This window comes from Calonectris borealis, chromosome 2, assembly GCF_964195595.1.
Source record: "Calonectris borealis chromosome 2, bCalBor7.hap1.2, whole genome shotgun sequence".
NCBI classification, from domain to species: domain Eukaryota; kingdom Metazoa; phylum Chordata; class Aves; order Procellariiformes; family Procellariidae; genus Calonectris; species Calonectris borealis.
This window is the reverse complement of record NC_134313.1, coordinates 102,533,140-102,556,110: the sequence shown is the minus strand read 5'-3', so window position 1 is coordinate 102,556,110 and position 22,971 is coordinate 102,533,140. Positions and strand designations below refer to the sequence as shown.

The window sequence follows — 22,971 nt, the reverse complement described above, 5'->3', positions numbered from 1 at the left end:
AAAGTGCATTCTTCTGGATTAAGGGGGAGTAAAAAGTTTGGGGCTATGTTTTTAGCCTTTTTTTTTCTGTGCATCTTGTTCATCTGCCAAAAGTAACTTTAAAACTCACCACCTAACTTAAACCTCAAAAATAGCAAGTTCCTGTAAGTTTAGCAAAAATCACCAAATGCCTAGAAAAGAGGGACTCTAGAAAAGAGTTCAGGCCTTAACTGCTGTTCGTGGTCTGTAAGAGGCAGTGGTCACCCAAGCAGTCAGCACCTGGGCGGCTCCAACAGCCCCTAAGTGCTCCCTCTCCCCAGTCTCAACGCCAAAATAGTAGATGGTAGAGAACATACCAAGAAGCTGAGAATATTCTGAGGGCAGCTTACAGGAGAGAAAATTAAGGAAGTATTGCAGGGGAAAGACACTGGAACATGGGAAGAAATTAAAAACACTGTGGTCAAGTTTAAGGGAACAAGACATTGTCCTGGACAATGTTTGGAAACGGAAGGAAAAGCCCCAATGCTTTACACAAGACAGAATAATATTTAATGACCTGCACATAGCATCTCCAACAAATTTATGTTTTGGTGTTACATTTGCCAAAATTCACTCATAATGTGATAAATAGTTCAATTATTTCTTATTAGATAGATTATTCTTTATTTAAAGTTAATGGCCAATATACTATAGAGATTTTGGTATATTAAGTAGAAGCAATGAGGATTAACACTGCGAAATTAAACACTCAGAAATTCTTAAAGTTGAGATTCTTCCTCCAACTTTCATCCAAACCGCATATTCTATGTAATGTCTACTATACATGCACATATATGCTTACATATATTGCAGGAAAGCCAAATACAGAAAGCCTTACTTTGCACATTTAAATTAGTTTATAATTTTTCCACAATATGCCGTTTTAAACACTGCTTCTCTAAGCTGTACATTTAAATATGTACATTTAAATATTTTAAATGAAATAAATTTAATATGATTTTTGCAGTCATTTCCTTGGAGTTTCTCTTGCGGTTTGTTTCAAAAGCAAGCAGAAAAGCACAAGTTGCTGAGGCTTCAAGAGCAGAACCTGGTCTGCAACAAGGAGCTTGGAGCTTGGATCCCTTGCATCAAAGCCATTAAGTCTCTGTGCCCTTAAGCCACTCAGTTTGTCATTTCCTGTAAACACGTCTGCACAATCATCTCTATTTCACATTCATTTTCCAATCGGTCTAATTGCAGCTAAAAAAAACCCTCATCTGTAGTTAGTGTCTGATCTAGAGTTCCCAACTAAAGTCAGAGGGAGTTTGTTCCTTTTCTTGTCTGGGTGTTGGATCAAGTCCATGTAAAACTATTTTTTTTTTCTTTTTTTTTTCCCTAAACCTTTCAAAATACAGCCTTTTCTAAACACAAATTTCTGCCTTCAAATTTCTGAATACAGCGTATTAGTTACAAATTCTAGAAATTAAGTTATTTAAAGTATCACTAATATTGGCATTTTAATAATCTTATAATAAGATATATATTTAAATCCTTTTCTGGATTACAAGCACATATATTACAGACATATGTCAATATTCAGCAATCTACTTGTAAAGAAAGCACATGTACGCATTTGTACAGAACACATGCGTATTTACATACTTGTGTACATATCCCTTTTAAATATAAGTTAAAAAATTATGACCTAAGACACTTACGTATAGACTTTCTACTTAATTTTTTAAAAATAAATTAAAAAAATGTAACTTGAAAACAGAAGTGTACACATTTACAACTATAAATACAGACAGAGAACACAGTCTGTGCCAAATACATTGCCTAAAATATTATTGCTACATATCTCAATATTAAACTGTGTAAGTTCATAATAATTTTAAAACAAAAGAAACCTGGTTGGTTCATAACCTGAACTACCTATGATTACTTTCTCTATTATACATCTGGGGAATTGGAGCATAGCTCCAAACCTCCTGTTAAATAAAGATACAGAAAAAAACCAACCAGTATATTGTATTTTCATTTTATCGGATAAATTAAATTATTCTGAATATGTCTGTCAAGAAGACGGTTCATGTAAGTAATTAAAATTATAGGTCTCAGGGATAATGAGATCTGCGACTAGAAATGGATGTTTACTCTGCCTTATGTGTTATTTCCCACATATTAAGTATTTTTCATTTGAAATTATTGGAAGTTTTTTGGTTAAAGCCCCAAGTGCTCAAGAAGAAAATATGGAATGCTTCCAATCTTCATTTATGAAGGTAAAAGTATTTTAGTAAAACTGAGGTGAATCCAGAATGAGAAGAGGAACAGGTTTGGAGGATTGTTGTTTGAAAAAAAAAAAGGGAAAAAAGAAAAAGGAAAAAAATCACAGAGTCATGGTAATGAAATTTTCTTGGGTATAGAGAGGCCTGCAGGATTCCTTTCCCCACATCTCACTAACCTTACGGACAATTCTGTTCTGGAGTGGTACCAAAGGCAACCATAAACCTTCTTGAGCAGAGACCCAATAATGTCTCCAGCAGGCATCATGAAGCCCACAAAGCACAGAGACTTAAGAGTTCTTAGTGGTGCATGAAAGGAAAAGACACCATTCCTCAACGCTGCTTTGCAGTGAGTCTCAGTAAACCAAACCTTCAGGACCGACAGCAGGTACATTACTGCTGGATGTAGTTTGTGCACCGTACTTGCTTCCACAGGTCTTGTGAGATCTTGTTTCTAGTACAAGCATGTACATGGTGTACTTTTTGTCCATTACAAGTGGTTCTCCATTAGGACTTGGATAGAACAAAAGCTAAGGGCAGACTGGAGCAGGCAGCTGAGCAGGTCTACACAAAAAAAAACCCCAACTGCCACAAATCAGGGCTGATGCAGAAGTCTGGGCTGAGATGGATATAGGACAAGAGCACAGGCAAGGCCCATGGGATGAAGGCGTAGCCAAAGCAGGAAACTGGCTTGTCAAAAAGCAAGGAAAAAGAAGTGAGTTGTATGAAAGCATGAAGCCTGAGTTGAAAGAAAGACCAGGAAAAATCTTTGAGCCTTCCTGGTGGGATCAGAGCTAGGCATAAGTACAGCTCAGCAATCCTACGTATCCAGCCCTTATACACACAAGGAAGACATGAGGCAATCCATGCTGGGGCCGAAGCTGCAGGCCACGCCTGAACACGCAGATGCAAGCCAGTCACTTTTCAAACCATGCGCCTCGCAGGACACCCCAGCACTCCACTGAGAGACAGAGCCCTGAGCTCTCCAACTAAGCACCAGTAATTCGCAAGAGCGGTACAGAAATGCACACATGGTCCATTTGTCAGAGAAAGTCCCCCAGTTGCCTTTGTACTGCCACAGTAACATGCAACAGATGACTGCTGGTGTCAGCAGCCCAAAGACATGCTTGTCATGTGCTATGTCTGCAGTCTCACACTAGGTGATCTGTGAGCGCAGACAGACATGCATGTTGAGGATGGTCACAAAAATTCTTCCAAGCTCTCAGACATGATCCAAGTTGTCTCAGAACCAGTATTAACATCCTGAAATTGTTTTGCAGGAGCTGGACTCTGGAAAGAACATAACCTCCAAGAGAGCCCCTATAAACTCTGAATACTCTTAATGGGCAGTTAAGTGAGAGGTTGCACATTTACCCTGAGATTTTGTACCCTGTAGAAGTCAGTGAGCCTCAGACCAAAGAAAGCTCTCTAGAAAAGTGCATCCATGAACCTATCGTGAAAGTAAGAGAAACCGTCTGACATTCTCTCCAGGGAAGCACCAAGACCTCTGCAAAGACCCTGCATTGCCATCTGGGAAGACAAAACCTCATACAAGATTTACAGTGAAATAAATATACTTTCAGTTTAATGCGTCCACTGAAATACAGACAGAAGCATTTTGTGGGTAAAGATATTTGCACCAATCTCTTTCTGAAATGATAGGACCAACACGAAACAGGAGGGATGGTCTTCAGATGTCCCTTACAACCAAAGCCAGGTAAAAAGTGCTAACCTTCATAAAAGCAAACAGTTAGCTCTTTTCAGTGAAGATATCCAATGTCTTAATGGTCTTTTCTGAGAGAGAAGCCTCTGCATGCTTCTCTCTGTGGCTGCAGCTATGATAGGAAAATAGAGGGTGGTTGTGAAAACAAGCAATTCATGAACGTCCAATATTTTCTGGAGGACACAGACTGCCCTTTAATGTAGTCCACTACGTGGGCATCTAAGGCACCACAGAAAGGCTGTTTGGTTCATGCTGCACCACCGAAGAAGCTGAGGAACGATCTGGCCCAACTATGTATTGCCAAAAAGGCAGGAATGCATAAGGCTTCCTGGCAGTCTATGTGATAAAAGAAAAGGTATTCATTTTCTCTCCTCGTAATACAGCCCAGAGATAATTTCAGATGGAGTCAGCTGCAGGAAGCATATTTACACCAGAGACACACTGCCCTTTGCCAACTGTCACAGTGCTTCTGCTTTCTGGAGTTCTGCCACTGCCTGTTAGATAATGGCTATTCTGGTCCCATTTGAAGAGGATTAAATCCTACAGAGTGAGCATTTCAATTCCTTCAGAAAATATCTCCTTATATTGTGACTTGAACTTTCTCTATCTCCGAAGAGAGTGCCTACCAGGTGATTTAAAAAAAAAAAAAAAAAAATCACCGTAGGAGTTGGGAAGGATCCTGACATTCAAATCAGCAGTTCCCCTCAAATTATCTTTTGATTCTCAGTGCAGTGATACATCAACACGTGTGAGTGTAGAATACATAACACTTTGTTGTCTCCAAATCATAAGATTGCAGAATAATTCCTGCATCTGACGTGTCATTTCCTGAAAGTGGTCCCAAGGGATCCACATCACCTGGCTGACGACTGTTGTTTCTCCTGGGGAACTGGGATTAACCCGGTAGAGTCAGCAGCAAATAAAAACAAACCAGAGACAAAGCATGAGATCTCTGACACTTGCCATCAGCGACCGTCTTTTGCCCAAGACGTTTGTAGTTTCACCCTTTGATGAGTCTCAGCTCTCACAGCTACTGACGCAGTCACCACCGCTGGTTAAAAATGGCAGCTAGGTCCTCGTCACAACCAGCCTTGTCAGGGATTTTCCCCCCCAAAGCGAATGCAGTTGCTCCCCACAGCCTGCTTCCTTTCAGCACAGAAGGAAATGTCTTTCCACCACAGAAGGTCTGAAGGTTAAAACTTCTCTGATGTTGACATGACAGTGAGAACTCTCAAGAAATTACTCCCGGAGCCTCCCCCGACTGCCCTCCCCCTGGGCACAGTGAGTGAGTTTCCCAGAGAGAAAAATTTCTCGGAGGTAACACAAGCAATGCGTAAGCACATCAAGTATCAGAAAGTGACTATCAAGAAAATATGGTGAAGCCAGTAAAGGGGGACAAAGACCAGAAATATTGAAGACTATAAACGTTTATTGAAAAAACCCTGCAAAACAACAAGTCAGCCAACGGTTGAGAGAAACTGAGGACAGGGTACCCACAACATAGGAAGGGGCAGCAGCTTGCTTGCACAGCATGAAGCTCCTGCTGAAGCAAACATCATCAGCACTCAGCTGCTCATGAACACCCTGGGAGGGAGCATACATATATATACACAACTACTTGAAGTAAACCAATCTTTTTTTCTCATCTAGGGAAAACCCTATACGTCTCTGATTTTCATTCGCATAGATAAGAAACAAATCAGTTACTACATAGATAAAATAATCTTAGGTAATTACAACCTGCTATTCGTAATCCTGAAGATTTTAACTCCAGTTCACCAACTCTCGGTTTCATCTCACCTTGTTTAGGCAGCTCTGTTAGATGTTAAAAGCCTACTCAGCCTATCCCCTCTCTAAAGCCAGTAAAAGGGAAATACACGGCTTCAAAAGTCACTTCAGATCTTCTAAAAATCTAAATTATCTTAGAGATAATTATCTTCATTGACCATAAAGGGAGCTGAGCAAAACAGACTCTCAAATTACAGCACTTAGGCAGCATAAACCGAGGCCTTCATACGTAACTTCAAAAGGCATGTGACTAGACACTTTGGCTTCAGAAGGATAACATCTGTGTTTAAAATCTTTGCTGACAACACTGACCATAGTAATGGGCAATATTCTGGTTTAAGAAGGTATTCCGAGAGCAGGCTCTACACAAACTTTAAAGGGAAGGAGATTACCCCAAAAAAGCATGTAAACAACTGATTTTCATTGCTAAACACTGACACAGCTTACGTATAATTCTTATCTAAACCAAATTCCTACACCTTTTGATTCACTGGACAGTACGTAACTGCTATGGAAATAAATGGTTTCTATTTGCACGTTCAATTTTCAGTTTGAAAGCAGGTGCTTAACTGCAATTCTTTCCTGACTTTCCAGGTTCAAGAATCATATCTGAGTATCAGCACGGCAATTCAAAAGCCAAAGTCAACCAGCTGAGAGGTACTGACTGAGCTTGGATTTTGCATTAAACCGTTCTTGGCTGTAAGTCACAGAAGAACAGTGTGCACCTGTTCCCAGGCTTTCAGCACACTTTCCAAGAAGTTCTGCTATTTCAAATCATTCCAAATAAAATTCCATCAAATTTGTCTTTCATGAAGTACACATTGGATATTTGCATTTATGCAAGGCTCCAGTTTAAGGGCAGCAGAGAGGTTTGCAATCTTGAATGCAGTCTGACCCTACAAACACTGCAAGGTAGGGAAGTATCATTAACTGTGTTTTGCAAACATCATTGTTTGATGATACATCAATGTACAATATTTCTGATGATGATACAAGTTATCATTCTCATTTAGGACATCACAATGGTAGGGATGTACAGGCATTTGGCATCTTGGTAAGATTACATTTATTTTCTTTCACAATGGCACTGTTAAAGCTCTGCTCATTGAAGAGTTCTACAAATGGAGAACTGAGGCACATTAAATTTAAAAGTGTATACCAATTATAGATGTACTTAGCATTTCTTATACCAAACCATCTATTTTAGAGCAGTGTTCCTAGTGATATGTGCTGCTACTGGGAGTGTTTAGCGCTTCCACTAATCACACTACACAGTTCCAAACTCGATGTTAAAAAAAATTACCTAAAACTGGTCTTATAGAGTAGAATAGCCACAGAAAAGGGTTATTTGGAAGCCAGGGGAATGTGGGGAGCCCCAGCAGAGAGGTTTGCATGGCTGTATGTTTTTCCTTAAAGCAGTGGCTTCAGGCTCAACTCTGGCCAAAGAGCCTGCAGAAACTCTAGGATGCACAGGACCTTGCACCTTCTGACTCAGAGCATAGCAGCAGAGGGGGGATTACAGCCTTGGCGACACTGGATATAATTTGTGCAGATGAAAGAATGGGCTGAAATTCTTCCCTTGGGAAATGGGTGTACAGCAGAAGACTACAGACAACTGGTCTTTGATGCTAGATGTTACACTGGGAAAGATGGGGAGCTATTGTATGCCTTTAACAGGATACATATGTGCATTATGCTTTCAGTATGTCCCAGTATGTCCAGTAGGTCTGATGATTTCAAAGTACAGACACACGGGGCTTGTGAAACATCTTAAGACGTATGAACCCTTAACAAACTGGCCAGGGGTTCCAACACGTAGCATCATTTGGACACCAAATACCTTAAAACTCCAGACAAGTGTCAAGGAAACAAAACATCTCATCCCATTCCAATGGTTCAACTTATCACTGGGAACAAAGGTTTTGCATGCCCTTGTATGCAACTCAGGAGGTGAGGGAACACTACAATTACCTACAGCCATTCATGAGTCCCAGAACATAACCTGCCTGCTAAATTGTTCATTCCCCCTTGTCCCTCCCTTCCCTTCCCCTATAATCCCCTCAAAACAATCAGCATAGACAAAGCCACATATCCTTCTTTTTAGTAACTTACAATGAAAAGTCAGGGACAACTCTAACTACGAGAGTTGACTTCTCTTTGCAACATCGTATGTGCAGTTGAGTTTGAAGTGGGTACACTACTCCAAACATAAAGGAGTAAGCTTTGGAAACCACCTGAGTGGAAAGGCTGTGAACGTATGCAATGCATCATTACGTGTTTCATGTACTTTTCACACTTGGCAGGTTTATTACTACCTAGAGCTTCCCCCTTCCTGAAAACAGCTCCTTTACCTTGCCATGTTATGTTATGGTTTGCCTTGTATACAGCCTATGGCAACACCCCAACCCACATTATTTTTAAAAAGTGGCAATGACTTTGAAGAAACACAAAAGCACAGTAACATCACAAATGGTAACAGGGATATGAAGTTGCCCTTCCTTCCCTTCTGCCCAAATCAAGTAATAAATAAAGAACAGTGGAAGTTCAGTCCTGAATTTCCCAACTGCAGAGCAAAACAAGCCCTGAGTTACCAGAATTTCTCTGGTAGTTACAACGCAACTTCCTCCTCTGTCATAACAAGATGAGCAGGAGAGCCCTCTGACACACTCTGCTTCAGAAAGCTGCCCCAAGGGAGCTACAATTGCTGGTAAATAACCACATTCTCAGACAACACTGTTCTTTAAAAAAAAAATAAAATAAATAGCAGAGCTTACATAAGCAACAATAAATCAACCATATCTCTCAGCCAAGTTGAAGATGAGACCAACCTGGTGGAAAAGCAAGATTTCCAAAACTGTACTCTTAATGCTTAAAATTTTAAAGCGGAATCAATAGCCTACTGCCAACAGAACATTTTCTATTTCTCAATTCTGTCAAAACTGCCTTTCAAAAATATTTTGCAATAGTAAGATAACAACTCTTATCCTTTAAATACAGTCACCCCCTCACACACACTCCTTCTAAAATGAAGGAAAGTCTTAAATATACAAACTGAAAACATGGACAATATCTGCTCTTAGCTTTGCTTCTGTTAATAGTTACGCGTAAAGTTTAAGACCTGTTGAGCTGAAGCATCTATTACTTAAAGCACAGTAAATTTTACCACAGAAATGACAGTTAGAAGACAGTGTCCTTATAGTGAAGATCACATTTCAGTATTTTCAGGTCCAATTCAAAAGTACTTGGGAACACTGCATTAACAGCCTAATTCAACTCTTAAGAGAAATCTTTCTGTAATAAATACAAAACTACAAATACTTTTCACTAAACACTGGTTCTAGGTACCAAAATGAAGATGAAGAGAAGAGCCTAATTTTCAGAAATTACATGTTATCAAAAAAGGAAAGTTTAAAAAAAAAAAAGAAAAGAAAAGAAAAAAATAATGATTAAAAAAAAAAAACCAAAACAAACTTCAGGTCCCCCAAGTTTCCTAAGTTAAATTCACCAAAACTGAAACATCAGATTACAGTCTTGGTCAAAGGATAGCAACTCTTTTTTTTCCCCCCCTCTGTCTTCATATGTGTAGATACCGTTATATTCACTGTAACGACCAATTATAGATCACATAACTATGTTGCCCCTGAGCCAAGAGGAAATCCATTCACCATTTATTTTTTGTTTTTCCTATCCTGCTGCACAGAGTAAGTTGCACTTAGTAAGTGGGAGTCTTAGAGATGACAAAGCACCACAGTTCTCTTGCATATATTTGTGTAAAATAAGACTGCAGAGCGGAATGGAACGTTTGTTTCTTCCTTTAAACTGTAACTATCAATGCAAGATATATACATAATAGTGTGGCATTTTACAGCCCCTGAATATAATTTCTGGGCACTGAGTTAATTTACAGGCATTAATGTAGCTGAGAATGGCAGCTGGGGAAAAAATTGGGAGATAAAACATTTTGAGTGACAGCAGTAATTAATTAAAAATTCAAATAGCACAAAGTCCTTCTTTATAAAGAATTCCAATAAATCAGTTAATGAAGCCATCTTCTTCCTAATTCCAAACAAACTATTATTTTAATTCTAAATTACTTTGAACAAGTGCATCTTGTATGATCTTCTAATGAAATTGAAAGCTTAGGAACATTTTAGTTGTTGTTGTTCCTATAAAATCTTAGTTTCAACCTGAATTCATGACACTGAAGTGGAAACACGTTGACGTCTTTGCGTTTTTAATGCAGAAATCATGCTGCACAGTCATCTGCTCTGACTTAACGTAATACAGGACAGCTTCATTGTAATTGTCACACACTGAATCCAATGACAGTGCTTCAACTCAAACATGCCTTTTACAAATTCATCCAGTTTTAATCTAAAGGCTTGAACAATGCAGAATCTTTGTTAGGTTGTGCTTGACTCCTGGATTTTCGTGACTATTTTACAAAGGTGATTCAGTTATACAGTAGTACTTCATCCCAAAGGATACTGAAGGCACTTTACTAACTGAATGAAGTCAAAAGCTCTCTGGTTACCTTTCCAAGGTAAAGCTTGGTAACTGTTTAACAACTCAGTCACCAGTGGATTTAACTCTTCAGACTACCTCAAATTTAAACAAAATAATCATTGCTATTTGCCATTCTGCTTAATAGCGTGAAGTAAAAAAACAACCACCAAACCCTCAGCTGTGTCCATGCAATTTATATGCTCTAGTCTTTTACACTTCTTCCACTGAGTTTAACAAAGGATGTACTTCTTTGTCTTAAAGCAAATAAACTGTGATATTTTAAAGAATATGGTAATGAATACCTTCAACACCCTGGATGAAGCCTGGATATTTTCAGACTACAAAGGGCACTGGAACTTGGTTCCACCAACATTATCCCTTTCCTTCTCACCTCGTGCCACAACCAAACCAAATCACCCTGGATGGAAGAAGGCTTAAGTGCTATATAATGCAAGAAGACTAACGGGGGTACCAAGCTTCTCTGCTACTTTTTTCAAGAGAAAGGCAACAAAGTCTATAAATTGACATTGACTTATTGAAAACATTTATGAAAACCTTCGGTTTCTAATTGATAAAGATACATACCCCTATAATACTCAAGCCTTTCAGGTAGTCCTGACGAGGTTGGGCTTGTGGCACACAGCCTGCTAGAACCACTTTCTTCTTCCCTTCCTGGGCTTTCCTAAAGAAGGACAGACAAAGTGTGTTAATATTTTCAAAATTGATCATTTTAAACTTCAAAGTAGTCATATTGCGCATGTAACACAGGAAAGCAACCCCAATGAAAACATTCCCAAATCAGAAGCAACTTGTACATGTTTGAACCTCAGAAACCAAACAAACCAACACACCAAAAGAACCCCGTATGAAGCTATCCGGCGACAGCACACATGGCTCAGTTTGGGGTGTATCTACAGAGACCATTACCACTGTGCATCTTGGACGAAAGTACAACCTTGAAAGCCCTAATCAAGTTCAGTTAATCTTTATTTGCCACAATGATAGCAGACAATCTGGTCAAGAAAGATGGGACAGAGATATTAAACATAATGCAAGAAAAGTTACACAAGGGACAGCCTACACAGGTAGGAACTTCTAGCTCAGAACGTAAGCATTTATGTAGTACCAGTCAGAAATGACCAGTTACATCAGTCTTCTGATGTTTACTTAAAAATGTTTATTTACTTTTAAATATGCATTTATTTTAAAAAGTTTAAGTAAAAGTTTACTTAAAATCAAAATATTGAGCATTTTCAAGCTTTAACTGCTTCCCTTTGGCAGAGAAATATTTGTCTGGGTATTAATTTACATAATTCCTTAGTTTTGATGCTACCTTAGCACCAAGTAGAAAACCAAAACACTAAGATTAAATGGTTAACACTGTTCATTTCGTCAGTAATATTTTGACTCGCTTTGAATTCAACACTGAATATCAAGCCATCACTGAATCTTGAAACTACAGGAAGCCCTGAACAAAACTATCGGCTGCAGACAAAACAGTGAGATGCAAAAGCTGCTTATATTCATTAAACTTTGAAGATCATCCATTAACACATTAACCCAACATGACTACTGCATTATAATGTACAAAACAGTAAAGAAGAGAAGGACTGAATAATTTTAGCAGATTTGCTAGGTCTGACATGGGTTGCTCTAACAACTATCTTTCACAGTTGCATGCTGTATCACAACCTCCTGGCAGACTTCTGTCAAACTGGAACCTTGTAAATCCATATTTTCTCCAGCAATATATGGATTCATGAAGTGTTTACTGTTATGTTGAAACAGGCTAAGACATGTCATAACATTTTTCAGAAAAATTATCTTATCCAAAATACACATTTGCTTAGACAATTTTATACTCTTCAGCTTGTTTGAGCTTTCTCCAAGCTGAATGCACTAGAGAAAGTGATGTTCAACAAGCACAAGGATGCTCCACTGAGTATCTGGAGATCTCCAGCAAATGCAAATTTAACAAAGAAAAATAAAACCAGACTGGTACCACACACAGTTCCACTACTCACAATTTTCACTTCATACTCATAATATGGACAAATTTATTTACAAATTATAGCTCAAATGAAATCTCACAAGAACACACAAATTGTAATATTAAAGGAGATCACAGGTCATCTTGCCAAACACCTTGTGTTGGCTGCCGCGCTAAAATGAGGTATTTTAAAGGAAAAACATTAAGTATCCTATACACAGACAAGTGTGAAATAACAGGAAAATGTATTACGCCTATTACCTCATACCTATTATAAATGCAGCAATTCTCTATAAAATATTCAATTTTGTTTTAGTGGGACGTCAGGAAATCTTCAGACATTCATCACATAGAGTCTCACTGGTCCTCTACTTGCGTGCTAAGGTGTATAATATAAATGCAAATCCTTTCATCTCTTCCTTGATAATATTTCTGCGCATAAAGAACTATGATGAAATGCTAATTTAGTATATTTCTTAGGCATGGAACCTAGCAACATGTCTCTGAAATCTGCAATCCTTCTTTTCTCTCAGTGGTAAATATTTAAGGGTTTTGCAAAACTTCAATAGAGGTCACCTACTTCTACATATCCAAGAAAAAAAAAAAAAAAAAAGGATAAATCCTACTTTATGCATTACCTAAAAATGTCATATAGGACCATGAGACACTCCACTAACTCAAAGGATAAAAATCACTACTTATATAGTCTAACAGACTCAACCTAATGCCTCAAGGCAAGACACTAAGACCTGTCTCCAGCAAACAAAGCACACATCCCTAGGCAACTCTGCATCTGGTATAATCTGCTGCTAGCAACAGCCGTCTCCATATACTTGAAAACCTGCGAGCACTACAGAAGAAAAAACTTTTATTCAAGTCTTTTTATCTGAGAAAAAAATAAACAAAGTTTCCCTTGACACATTAAATGGCATTTTAATGTTATTTCCCAGCTTTAACATTTTGCTATATCTTCTGGGACTATAACTGGAGCTAGAGGGAAAAAGTTAAACTGAATATTCTTCATAATAAGCATTGCCTTCATTTAACTTTTTTAAAGTTGTACAGGTCTCCACAGAATAAAGTATTTTGTACACTGGATTTTTTTTGCTTTAAAATGCAATTAAGTGGAAATGTCAGAACTAAATTTTCAATCATAGTCAATTTTTATTACATCCATAATACACTGTACAGTCCATGAAACCCATCACAAATGAAAAACCACTGTAAGGAAATTATGAAAATTTTTGCCTAATTTCGAAGAAACCACTTCTCAAAATACGCATCCCAGTACTATATTGTCACCTCCTTTTAATATTGTTTAATAAGCCCTCCTCATATTAACAAAAGCCTACAAAAATTATTCTTCAGAAATCTAGTTAGCAGAGCAACTGTATTAGAAAAGCCTTTATCCTTCAAAAACATGAATAGTAATGAGAATAATACCTCATGGAATCTAGTAGGTGGCATGAATAAATACATCTTCCCTTTCAGACAACCTTTATATTTTTCAATTACATGAACCTTACCTTGAAATTTCAATTTAATTGATTCAGGATACATTTTCTAGAAATACACTCGTTTCTAAAAACTATTTGCAAGATATAAATCTGAATAGAAATTTAATTAAAGCAATTCTCTTTTAAAGAAAGGAATTATTCGAGCTACTTCCTAAGTAATGGGCAGGGAACAAAAAACAAGCAAGAAACAACAGGGGCATGAAAAAAAGTACTGCATAAGGTAGAGGAGTCATGCAAGATCTGTGGTGAGATCATAGATTATACTCCATTGCAACTCCGTTGCATAGATATAGCCATTTCAACTATAATTGTACTATCACACTTAATGAAATACGTTCAATGTATTCTGCTTTTTACAAAGCAAATTTGAAGACTTAACTGAAATGGGGAGAAACTTCTGCCCTGCTTATGTGAACTTCTATTTATGTCATTAGGAACCTGCCCAAACTGGAATATTCTGCTCACAATTTTACGTAACTGTTGTTGCATAGTTCCTCTACTTTTTCTGAGCTCCAAGAAAATTTGGTCACTAACACAACAAGGATAAAGAAATGCCCCCCACCCTCGAAAAAAGCCCCCATAAGCGTTTGCTTACATCAGCACTGTGTGTACAGCAACGCTGCTGAACACCATGGCAGCCAGTGCAGGAAGCTGTACCACTGTTCGTGATACACAGAGCTACTCAGGTGGAATCACCACAGGAAAAAAGTTAGGGACCTTTCCCTGAGATTCAAATCTAAGGAAAGCAATAAAAAAAAAAAAAGGAATAAAAAGTGAAAGCAGAGAACATGGGCTAAGTCCAATGGAAGACAATCTGTGACATCAAAAGTAATTGCTGCCTTGCTCTTTGCTAGAGAGAAACAAGAGAAGCCACATCATCACTGCTCACCTGCTCGTTTCCCTTTCCATGAGCAGAGCTGCCCACTGGACTTGTATAAGCTGTGAACTCTTAAGGGCATGACTCTTCGCTTTCAGAACTCTTAAGCGCATGACTCTTCGCTTATTACCCACCAAGGTATCCCTGTGCACAGGAAGCCATGGCAGGCATCTGAAATCAAAAGCAGCCTGTTCTGCAGGGAGCAAAGCTGGCAAACGACAGACTGGTCAGCATGAAACATGCAATTTGTTAAGCATTGCTCTAGTACCAGATAGGTGAAACCAAGTATTATACCTACAAACTCCAAATTTTTTCCCGCAAAACTCATTGTTGGTGGAAGTAAATAATGAAGAAGTGTTTAAACAACAGGCAGAAGGCTGCCTGCATGGAAGGACTAAGTAACAGTCAAATACGAGTAAGAGAAGAAGCAAGACTGGAATTTTCAGCAAAAGCAATAAATTAGGGGGAGAAATGCTTTACAGTGAGCTTGTTAAGCTTTGCATTGATAATAGTTGGGAAATGTTCATAAAACAGTAAGAAGAACTATTTCTAATGCTAAAGTAAAACAGGAATTACCTTTGTTATCTGAAATGAAAATGGAAGTATTACAACCTGAATCCTACCAGGCAGATGACAACCCACCATACTCTCAAGCAAGTTTTTACATCAATGAGCTATTTCTACCAAACACAGTACTCCCCTCCCCGTTCTTGTACCAGCACAAACCTGGCGACTCTCACATTAAGATGTGTATAGTTAAATTGAATTGTGCAATGCACCAGTGTAGTCTATTCATGCCATTCTCATGGCCTTCTATTACACAAAATCCACAACACCCTTTATCAGGTATTTTAGAAAGGTGTGAAGCCATAAATCAACGGGAGGTTTGTGTCTAGAAATGCCCGAAGAAATACTAGTATACATGAAAAAGTTCTGCTAAGGCAGCTCTAGCTGAATACAGTTTGAGCAGGGTATATGATTAGACCAGGCTGCCAAAGGTTATAAAAAGTATAATTGGGGGGATGCAACTTCCCAGGCTGTAGAAATGATGTTGTGATGTCTCTGGGGAAAAAGAAATGCTATTTGGCTAAAGATTCAAATGTGTGAAAGATCTTCCAACTGTCTCGTCTGCTGAATTAATCAGTAGGAAGCCACAAGTTTTAAAGTGAGTGCAGCATCCCTGGAATGAAAAGATGGTCCCTGTATAGCATCTGGAATACATTCCTGAAAATCCCTAAAATCACACAGCTATTTTCTGTTTGAAAAGTTACAAACGGTAACTTAAACTGTGGCTTTACAGGCTTTGAGCCAATCTAATGTCTCACTGCTACCGATAGGCTTGCTTCCCATCCTCCCCGTCTGCTATTGCTCCTCCTACCTTTCTCCAACTCCAACTCCAACTCCTCTTTCTCCTTTCTGGCCATCTGGTATCACTCCTCCTCTGCTCCAAGCTCTGAAGCTCACTGGACTCTTCCAGGGCCCCATTTAACTCCCTGTTACAGGGGAAACCTATTGAGACAAGTTTGGGGGTTTTTAACCACTTTCTTCTGTTAAGTTAGCTCATGGGAAAAGGGCTGCAGTAGAGCCAAAACAGAGGTCAAGGGAAAGCTGTTGGGAAGGAAACAGAGGAGGACATGGGAACTCCTTGTTTCATGTATGGTGAGCTTGACAAGTCTCGTGAAACCTTTGAGGTTGCAATATGCTGAGGAGCATGGGTGAATAAAAAGCAAAAAGGATGTAAGAAACTCATACATGTTGTGCTCTCGAGGTTAGGGACAGCCCCATAGTCAAAGGCATGTGGAAAATCTTGAGGAAAGCTTATCAACATTATTAATTAGAGCAGAACCACTCAAGTCTACTTAGGCCTGTCAGCTTCCTTGTACACTTCCATAGCCCCCAAAGAATTACTGTATTTTACTTGTGAGCCCTGTGAAGATGTAAAGCTCATTTGAGGATGCTTAAGCTAATTATTGGAGTTTACTAAATTGCTCTTTGAGGACCAATCTCTAGCAAAGCAGCCCTCTAGTTACCATGCTGCATCCTCTGAATTGGTCTCCTTTGGCAAAAACCATCAGGTAACATGTAAATACTCCAGGGGAAAAATAAGCTGCATGTTCTCCTCCTGACAAAAGCAAGCACGTCTTTTCTGAAAATACTTCAAAAAGACAAACGCTTGCTCCATCAGACTCCAAACTGAGGTTGTAGAGCTGTGCCCCAAGCAAAAATAAATAAATAAAAGCATAAAAATATCCTCCTCCAACAGAGCTTTTCACAGGGGGTGACATGTCAGCTCTAAGAATAACCCCAAGACTCACATGCTATGTATCAAATTATTCCCTAAATTTCTGAGAGGACATACCCGAGGAAGAAAAGGTGTATTTTATCTACATTTGGATATTCTCAGTATCTGCATGAACAGGCATTACACGTCTTGCATCTTTCCCACTCTCAGAAAAAATGCATTTGAATGCAATACTCAAAGTTCTGTTTTTCACAAGTACAACAGATCCATCCAGGCTTTTATGGCAGTTGTGTCCATCACACTCTAAAACGATGGGTTAGCAGCTGCTTCCAAACTATGGGGAATTTTCCCAGCACAGCTTACTGCATTAGCTCTAATACCTTGGTTTGAACGGAAACTTGTTTTCATCCAGCTACTTGGCGTGCAAGTAAAATGACTGCAGGTTTGTCTGCAAAAGGCAATCTCATTTTAAACTCTAGACCCAGTCAGATCTGTGCCTGAGTTTTACTCAAATTTTCTGTAAAAGTAACTTTATAGGCAGCAATTAAAGATGCAACAGTTATTCTTGGGCAGTCATTACTCAAACAGTAATAATACAGTATTTTAGTGGTGATGACCGTCTTTTCTTCCTGCAAAGGCTTTCAAAGTAACAGTACAAAGACTTTATCAAATTGAAAAATCAGACCAGGATGTATTCAGAAAGAGGATGGGATGAAGGAATAAACCCTGAATCTCACCTTGGCCCTGGCTGTAGTTTTTGTAGCCCCAAGCAAGGCTGAATTGACCAACATCAGAGGGAAAGGTTTCTTCCCCAAGAACAGAGATCTACCAGGATGGCCTTTGGGCAGGCTAGACAAGATGGTTACAGGCCAGCTGCTGTCCCTCCAGATGATTGAGAAAATCAATTTAAAAATCAATATACCATAACTTTAATGCAAATCTGCAAAACCTGTAATTGAAAGTTATCAGCCTTACAATAACAAAATTGCTTTAAAAAACGAAGTGTAATTAATAACAATCTGCTCCTCAAAAAATTCATCTTGGCTGGTGGTAAACAGATTTTTACTTGTTCGCTAAAACGCACATATATTTTCTTTTTTTTTTCTCATTATTTCTAAGAAATCAAGGGGGTTTTTTTCTGTTTTTTTTTAAAAGATTGAGGGACCTTACCATACAATAGAAATTCAGTACAAAATTTCAAACCAGGAGGAGTTTACCCTGCTCCTGACACTGTATTCTTAACCAGGACATAAACTCCTGATCAGATGCCATAGCTTTTGGGCTACTGCTATTCAAATTAAAACCCTTCCATCCAAATGACAAGCACTCTTGGGCAAGCTTTTCCCACAACTCAATTCCAGACCTGCTTGCTGACCTGTGGAAGAATAGGTTTGAATTTTTTTAAGCGGGAATGGGATAGAGGCTTTGAGGGTTGTATTTTTGGCCCTAATCTCATGTGAATCAAACTTTATTACTTTATTTGGAGTACGCAGGCTAGTGCCTTAAGAAGAGACCAAGTTAAAGAAATTTCATCTAGAAAGCACTGTGATTTAGGTGCTAGCTCCAAAATTTGTCTTATGTCTATCATTTTTTTTTTCCTTCAGTGTACAAAAAAAACTAACAAGACATTCTCCCTGACCAGTGGGCTTTGAAGTGGAAAAAGTACACTAACTACATAGGAAATTATTTCTAGGAATTGCAGGTAAATTAAAGATATGCAGATATCTAGCCTAAATCTACCCTCTTTTAGTTTAAAACCATTATCTCTTGTCCTATCGCAACAGACCCTGCTAAAAAGTCGGTCCCCATCTTTCTCATAAGCCCCCTTTAAGTACTGAAAGCCGCAATAAGGTCTCCCTGGAGCCTTCTCTCCTCCAGGCTGAACAACCCCAACTCTCTCAGCCTTTCTTCATAGGAGAGGTGTTCCACCCCTCTGATCGTTTTTGTGGCCCTCCTCTGGACCTGCTCCAACAGGTCCATGTCTTTCTTGTGCTGAGGGCTCCAGAGCTGGACGCAGGACTCCAGGTGGGGTCTCACCAGAGCAGAGTAGAGGGGCAGAATCACCTCCCTCGACCTGCTGGCCACGCTTCTTTTGATGCAGCCCAGGATACGGCTGGTCATCTGGGCTGCAAGCGCGCATTGCTGGCTCATGTCCAGTTTTTCATCCACCAGTACCCCCAAGTCCTTCTCGGCAGGGCTGCTCTCAATCCCTTCATCCCCCAGCCTGTATTGATACCGGGGGTTGCCCAGATCCAGGTGCAGGACCTTGCACTTGGCCTTGTTGAACCTCATGAGGTTCACACGGGCCCACTTCTCAAGCTTGTCCAGGTCCCTCTGGATGGCATCCCATCCCTCAGGTGTGTTGACCGCACCACTCAGCTTGGTGTCATCTGCAAACTTGCTGAGGGTGCACTCAATTCCACTATGTCATTGATGAAGATATTAAACAGTACCGGTCCCAATGCAGACCCCTGCGGGACACCACTCGTCACCAATCTCCATCTGGACATTGAGCCGCTGACCACTACCCTCTGGATGTGACCATGCAACCAATGCCTCACCCACCGAACAGTCCACCCATCAAATCGTATCTCTCCAGTTTAGAGAGAAGGATGTTGTGGGGGATTGTGTCAAAGGCCTTACAGAGGTCCAGATAGATGACGTGTAGCTCTGCCCTTGTCCACTGATGCAGTCACTCCATCATAGATGGCCACTAGGTTGGTCCGGCAGGACTTGCCCTTGGTGAAGCCATGCTGGCTGTCTCGAATCACCTCCCTGTCCTCCATGTGCCTTAGCATAGCTTCCAGGAGGATCTCTTCCACGATCTTCCCAGGCACAGAGGTGAGGCTGACAGGTCGGTAGTTCCCTGCGTCTTCCTTTTTTCCCTTTTTAAAAATGGGTGCGATGTTTCCCTTTTTCCAGTCACCAGATACTTCACCTGACTGCCATGACTTTTCAAATATCATGGAGAGTGGCTTTGCAACTACATCAGCCAATTCCCTCTGGGCTCTGGGATGCATATCGTCAGGTCGCATAGACTTACGTATGTTCAGGTTCCTCAGGTGGTCACAAACCTGATCTTCTCTTACAGAAGGAGAGACTTTGCTCCCCCAGTCCCTGTCTTGCAGTCCATCCACTCGAGAGGTGTGGGAAGAGAGGTTGCCAGCAAAGACTGAGGCAAGACAGTTGTTAAGTACCTCAGCCTCCTCTGTCCGTTGTTACCAGTTTGCCAGTCATGGTCACCGGGGGGGTACACTTTCTTTGACCTTCTTTTTCTGGCTCACATACCTATAGAAGCCCTTCTTATTATTCTCTGCATCCCTTGCCAAGTTCAGCTCCAGCCGCGTCTTGGCATTCCCTACACAACCGGGCAGCGTCTCTATATTCTTCCCAGGAAACAATGAAACAAAAAATATCACTGAAACAAAAAATATCTACATGCATTGATCACTGATCTTGATCAATGCATGTAGACAACTATTAAAAGTAAGGATACTCCATTCTTCAAATAAAATATTCACAACTCTTTAGATTCTTACCTACTCACTGAAGTTAAATTACTTAAGACCACAATTAGCCAATGCCTAATTACTGTCTTAGATAAGGTTGCCTTCCTGTAGTAGGCCCTTTATTACTGATTCTCCATTCAAAACCTTTAACATACTTCAGTAAAGTCTGCAAAAAACCCCATGTCATTCCCTGAACTCTGTTCAAGGCAAATACTGAACACCAAACATCTATCAAGACACTCCTAAACAGACACACTAGACTAGATTACGTCTCCTTTTGTGACCAACACAGATTTACAATTGAGTTCAGCATGTTGATTGGTCTTCTGGTAATACCTGCAAGTTTAAGCGTATCAGGAAAACAGTATCTAAGAAGACAAACAAAATATTAATTATGGAAAACATTGTTTTATCTATTTGTGGGATTGAAGAAAGGAGAAATTATTAATTCTTTTTCTATTACTATTTACTTCAAACTACATAGAGTCATAGGATCATTAAGGTTGGAAAAGACCTCTAAGATCATCAAGTCCAACCATCAACCCAACACCACCATGCCCACTACACCATGTCCCTAAGCGCCTCATCTACACGTCTTTTAAATACTTCCAGGGATAGTGACTCTACCACTTCCCTGGGCAGCCTGTTCCAAGGTTTGTGACCACCTGAGGAACCTGAACATACATAAGTCTACGGGACCTGACGAGATGCATCCCAGAGTCCTGAGGGCATTGGCTGATGTAGCTGCCAAGCCACTCTCCACCGACTTGGGAGAAGAGACCAACACCCACCTCGCTACAACCTCCTTTCAGGTAGTTGTAGAGCACGATGAGGTCTCCCCTCAGCCTCCTCTTCTCCAGGCTAAACAGTCCTCAGCCGCTCCTCATAAGACTTGTGCTCCAGGCCCTTCACCAGCTTCGTTGCCCTTCTCTGGACACGCACCAGCACCTCCATGTCCTTCTTGTAGTGAGGGGCCCAAAACTGAACACAGTATTCGAGGTGCGGCCTCACCCGTGCCGAGTACAGGGGCACGATCACCTCCCTGCTCCTGCTGGCCACACTATTTCTGATACAGGCCAGGATGCCATTGGCCTTCTTGGCCACCTGGGCACCCTGCCGGCTCGTGTTCAGCTGGCTGTCAACCAGCATCTCCATACATGAGGCGCAGAGTGTACACCAGCAAACCTCACAAAACTTCGGCCATCCCCAGCACAGGATGCCTTTTCTTCACACCTCCTTTCACTTCTGATCTTTACCTCTCTGCTGACAGCACAAGTAACTTTAACTCTGAACTTCTTTGAGGCACAGAGTACCAGATATACTGAAGTTCTGCCAACTCAGCTTTGCAAAAGCAGAGGCTGCTGGTAGCCACATCGCCAGGGAAGTGCTGCAGGTGGCAAAAGCTGGAATTACCTTTAAAAAAAAAAAGTTACCAGTTTCTGCATATCCTTGAAGCTTTATGTCCTTTAGTACGTACATGACAGGTTGTAGCAAAGTTCTAAAAATATTTCACTATCTTTCTACATCTCCAGTTTCATGCTAGCCTTTCTTCAGCAAGGATCTAAGGAAATCACAGTGGTGAGAGAGTTTTCAGAAGAAGCAGAAATAGCTCCAAACCTACAGCAGCAATTTTGTCCTTTCTTTTTACCTTCTACCATTACTGTCCTCCTTCAAGTGCAAGCATTTTTGCGTTTTTTCTACTACTTCAAAAAAGCAAGACTTCATTCTCCCCCTTCAAACTTGAAAACTTAATCCTATTCTGAATTTATTTTTGCGTATATAGATGGGCTGTTTAATCAGATATACTTGTCTCAAAACCACTGAAAGGAATTCTCCTGTAAATTCACTTGGAAATGGACATTAAAATTCTGACAGATTAAAGAAATGGAAGTCAAAATCATTACAGTGAACTTTTATATAACTCCCTTGACTCTTACTCTATTCCTCTGTTCTTTCTACACATATTCCTGTAGGAACTATAATATTCTATTGTAGCATTTGTGGCATATCTCTTCTTTATGTTTTGTTAACTGACCATTTATTCTACTTTACCTTCCCACTCTTAGTTCTATTCATCTCTTTAAACATAAAAGAAGTGCAGTTTAGGGCATACTATTATTCTAATTAATATGTGAAATACTACACTGCCTCTCAGGTTCAAAGTCCAGGCAGGCTTCAAGTTACATGCATGCATGGCCAATAGTTGTAATATAAAACCTTGTTGATACAATGGCTAAAAAATGAAATCAGTGTTGAATGAAAATTAAATAATCCGATTCTTTTCTTTTTCCCCAGAGGTGTAGTATGCTTCTCAGTAACAGACTACCTACAAAATTAAAAAAGGATCATCAAGAGAGGTTGCTGTTCTAGAAGCTATTATGAGTACTTTTTTGTTTGTTTGTTTGTTTTGGGGTTTCTTTGGTAAATATAACACACCAGGAAATTTTTTCCATCAGGTAAGGAAGGTGAAGATCCAGAAAAAGAGTGCAGAATTTACATGGACAAAACACACAGAGCAGTACATGGTACCGACAATATTGTTCTACTGAGTCATCAGAACAAAACCCCTGAAAGGT

General features: G+C 39.8%; 1 protein-coding gene across 13 annotated transcripts in view; it reads right to left on the bottom strand.

The window, feature by feature from the left end:
- Window positions 1-22,971, bottom strand: part of CDKAL1 (CDKAL1 threonylcarbamoyladenosine tRNA methylthiotransferase) — a 434,025-nt gene that overhangs the window by 290,474 nt on the left and 120,580 nt on the right. For all 13 annotated transcript variants that reach the window (XM_075142821.1, XM_075142824.1, XM_075142820.1 and 10 more), the window contains one exon: window positions 10,846-10,942. In XM_075142821.1, the coding sequence (XP_074998922.1) occupies window positions 10,846-10,942 (97 nt within the window). The remainder of the gene's footprint in view (window positions 1-10,845; window positions 10,943-22,971) is intronic.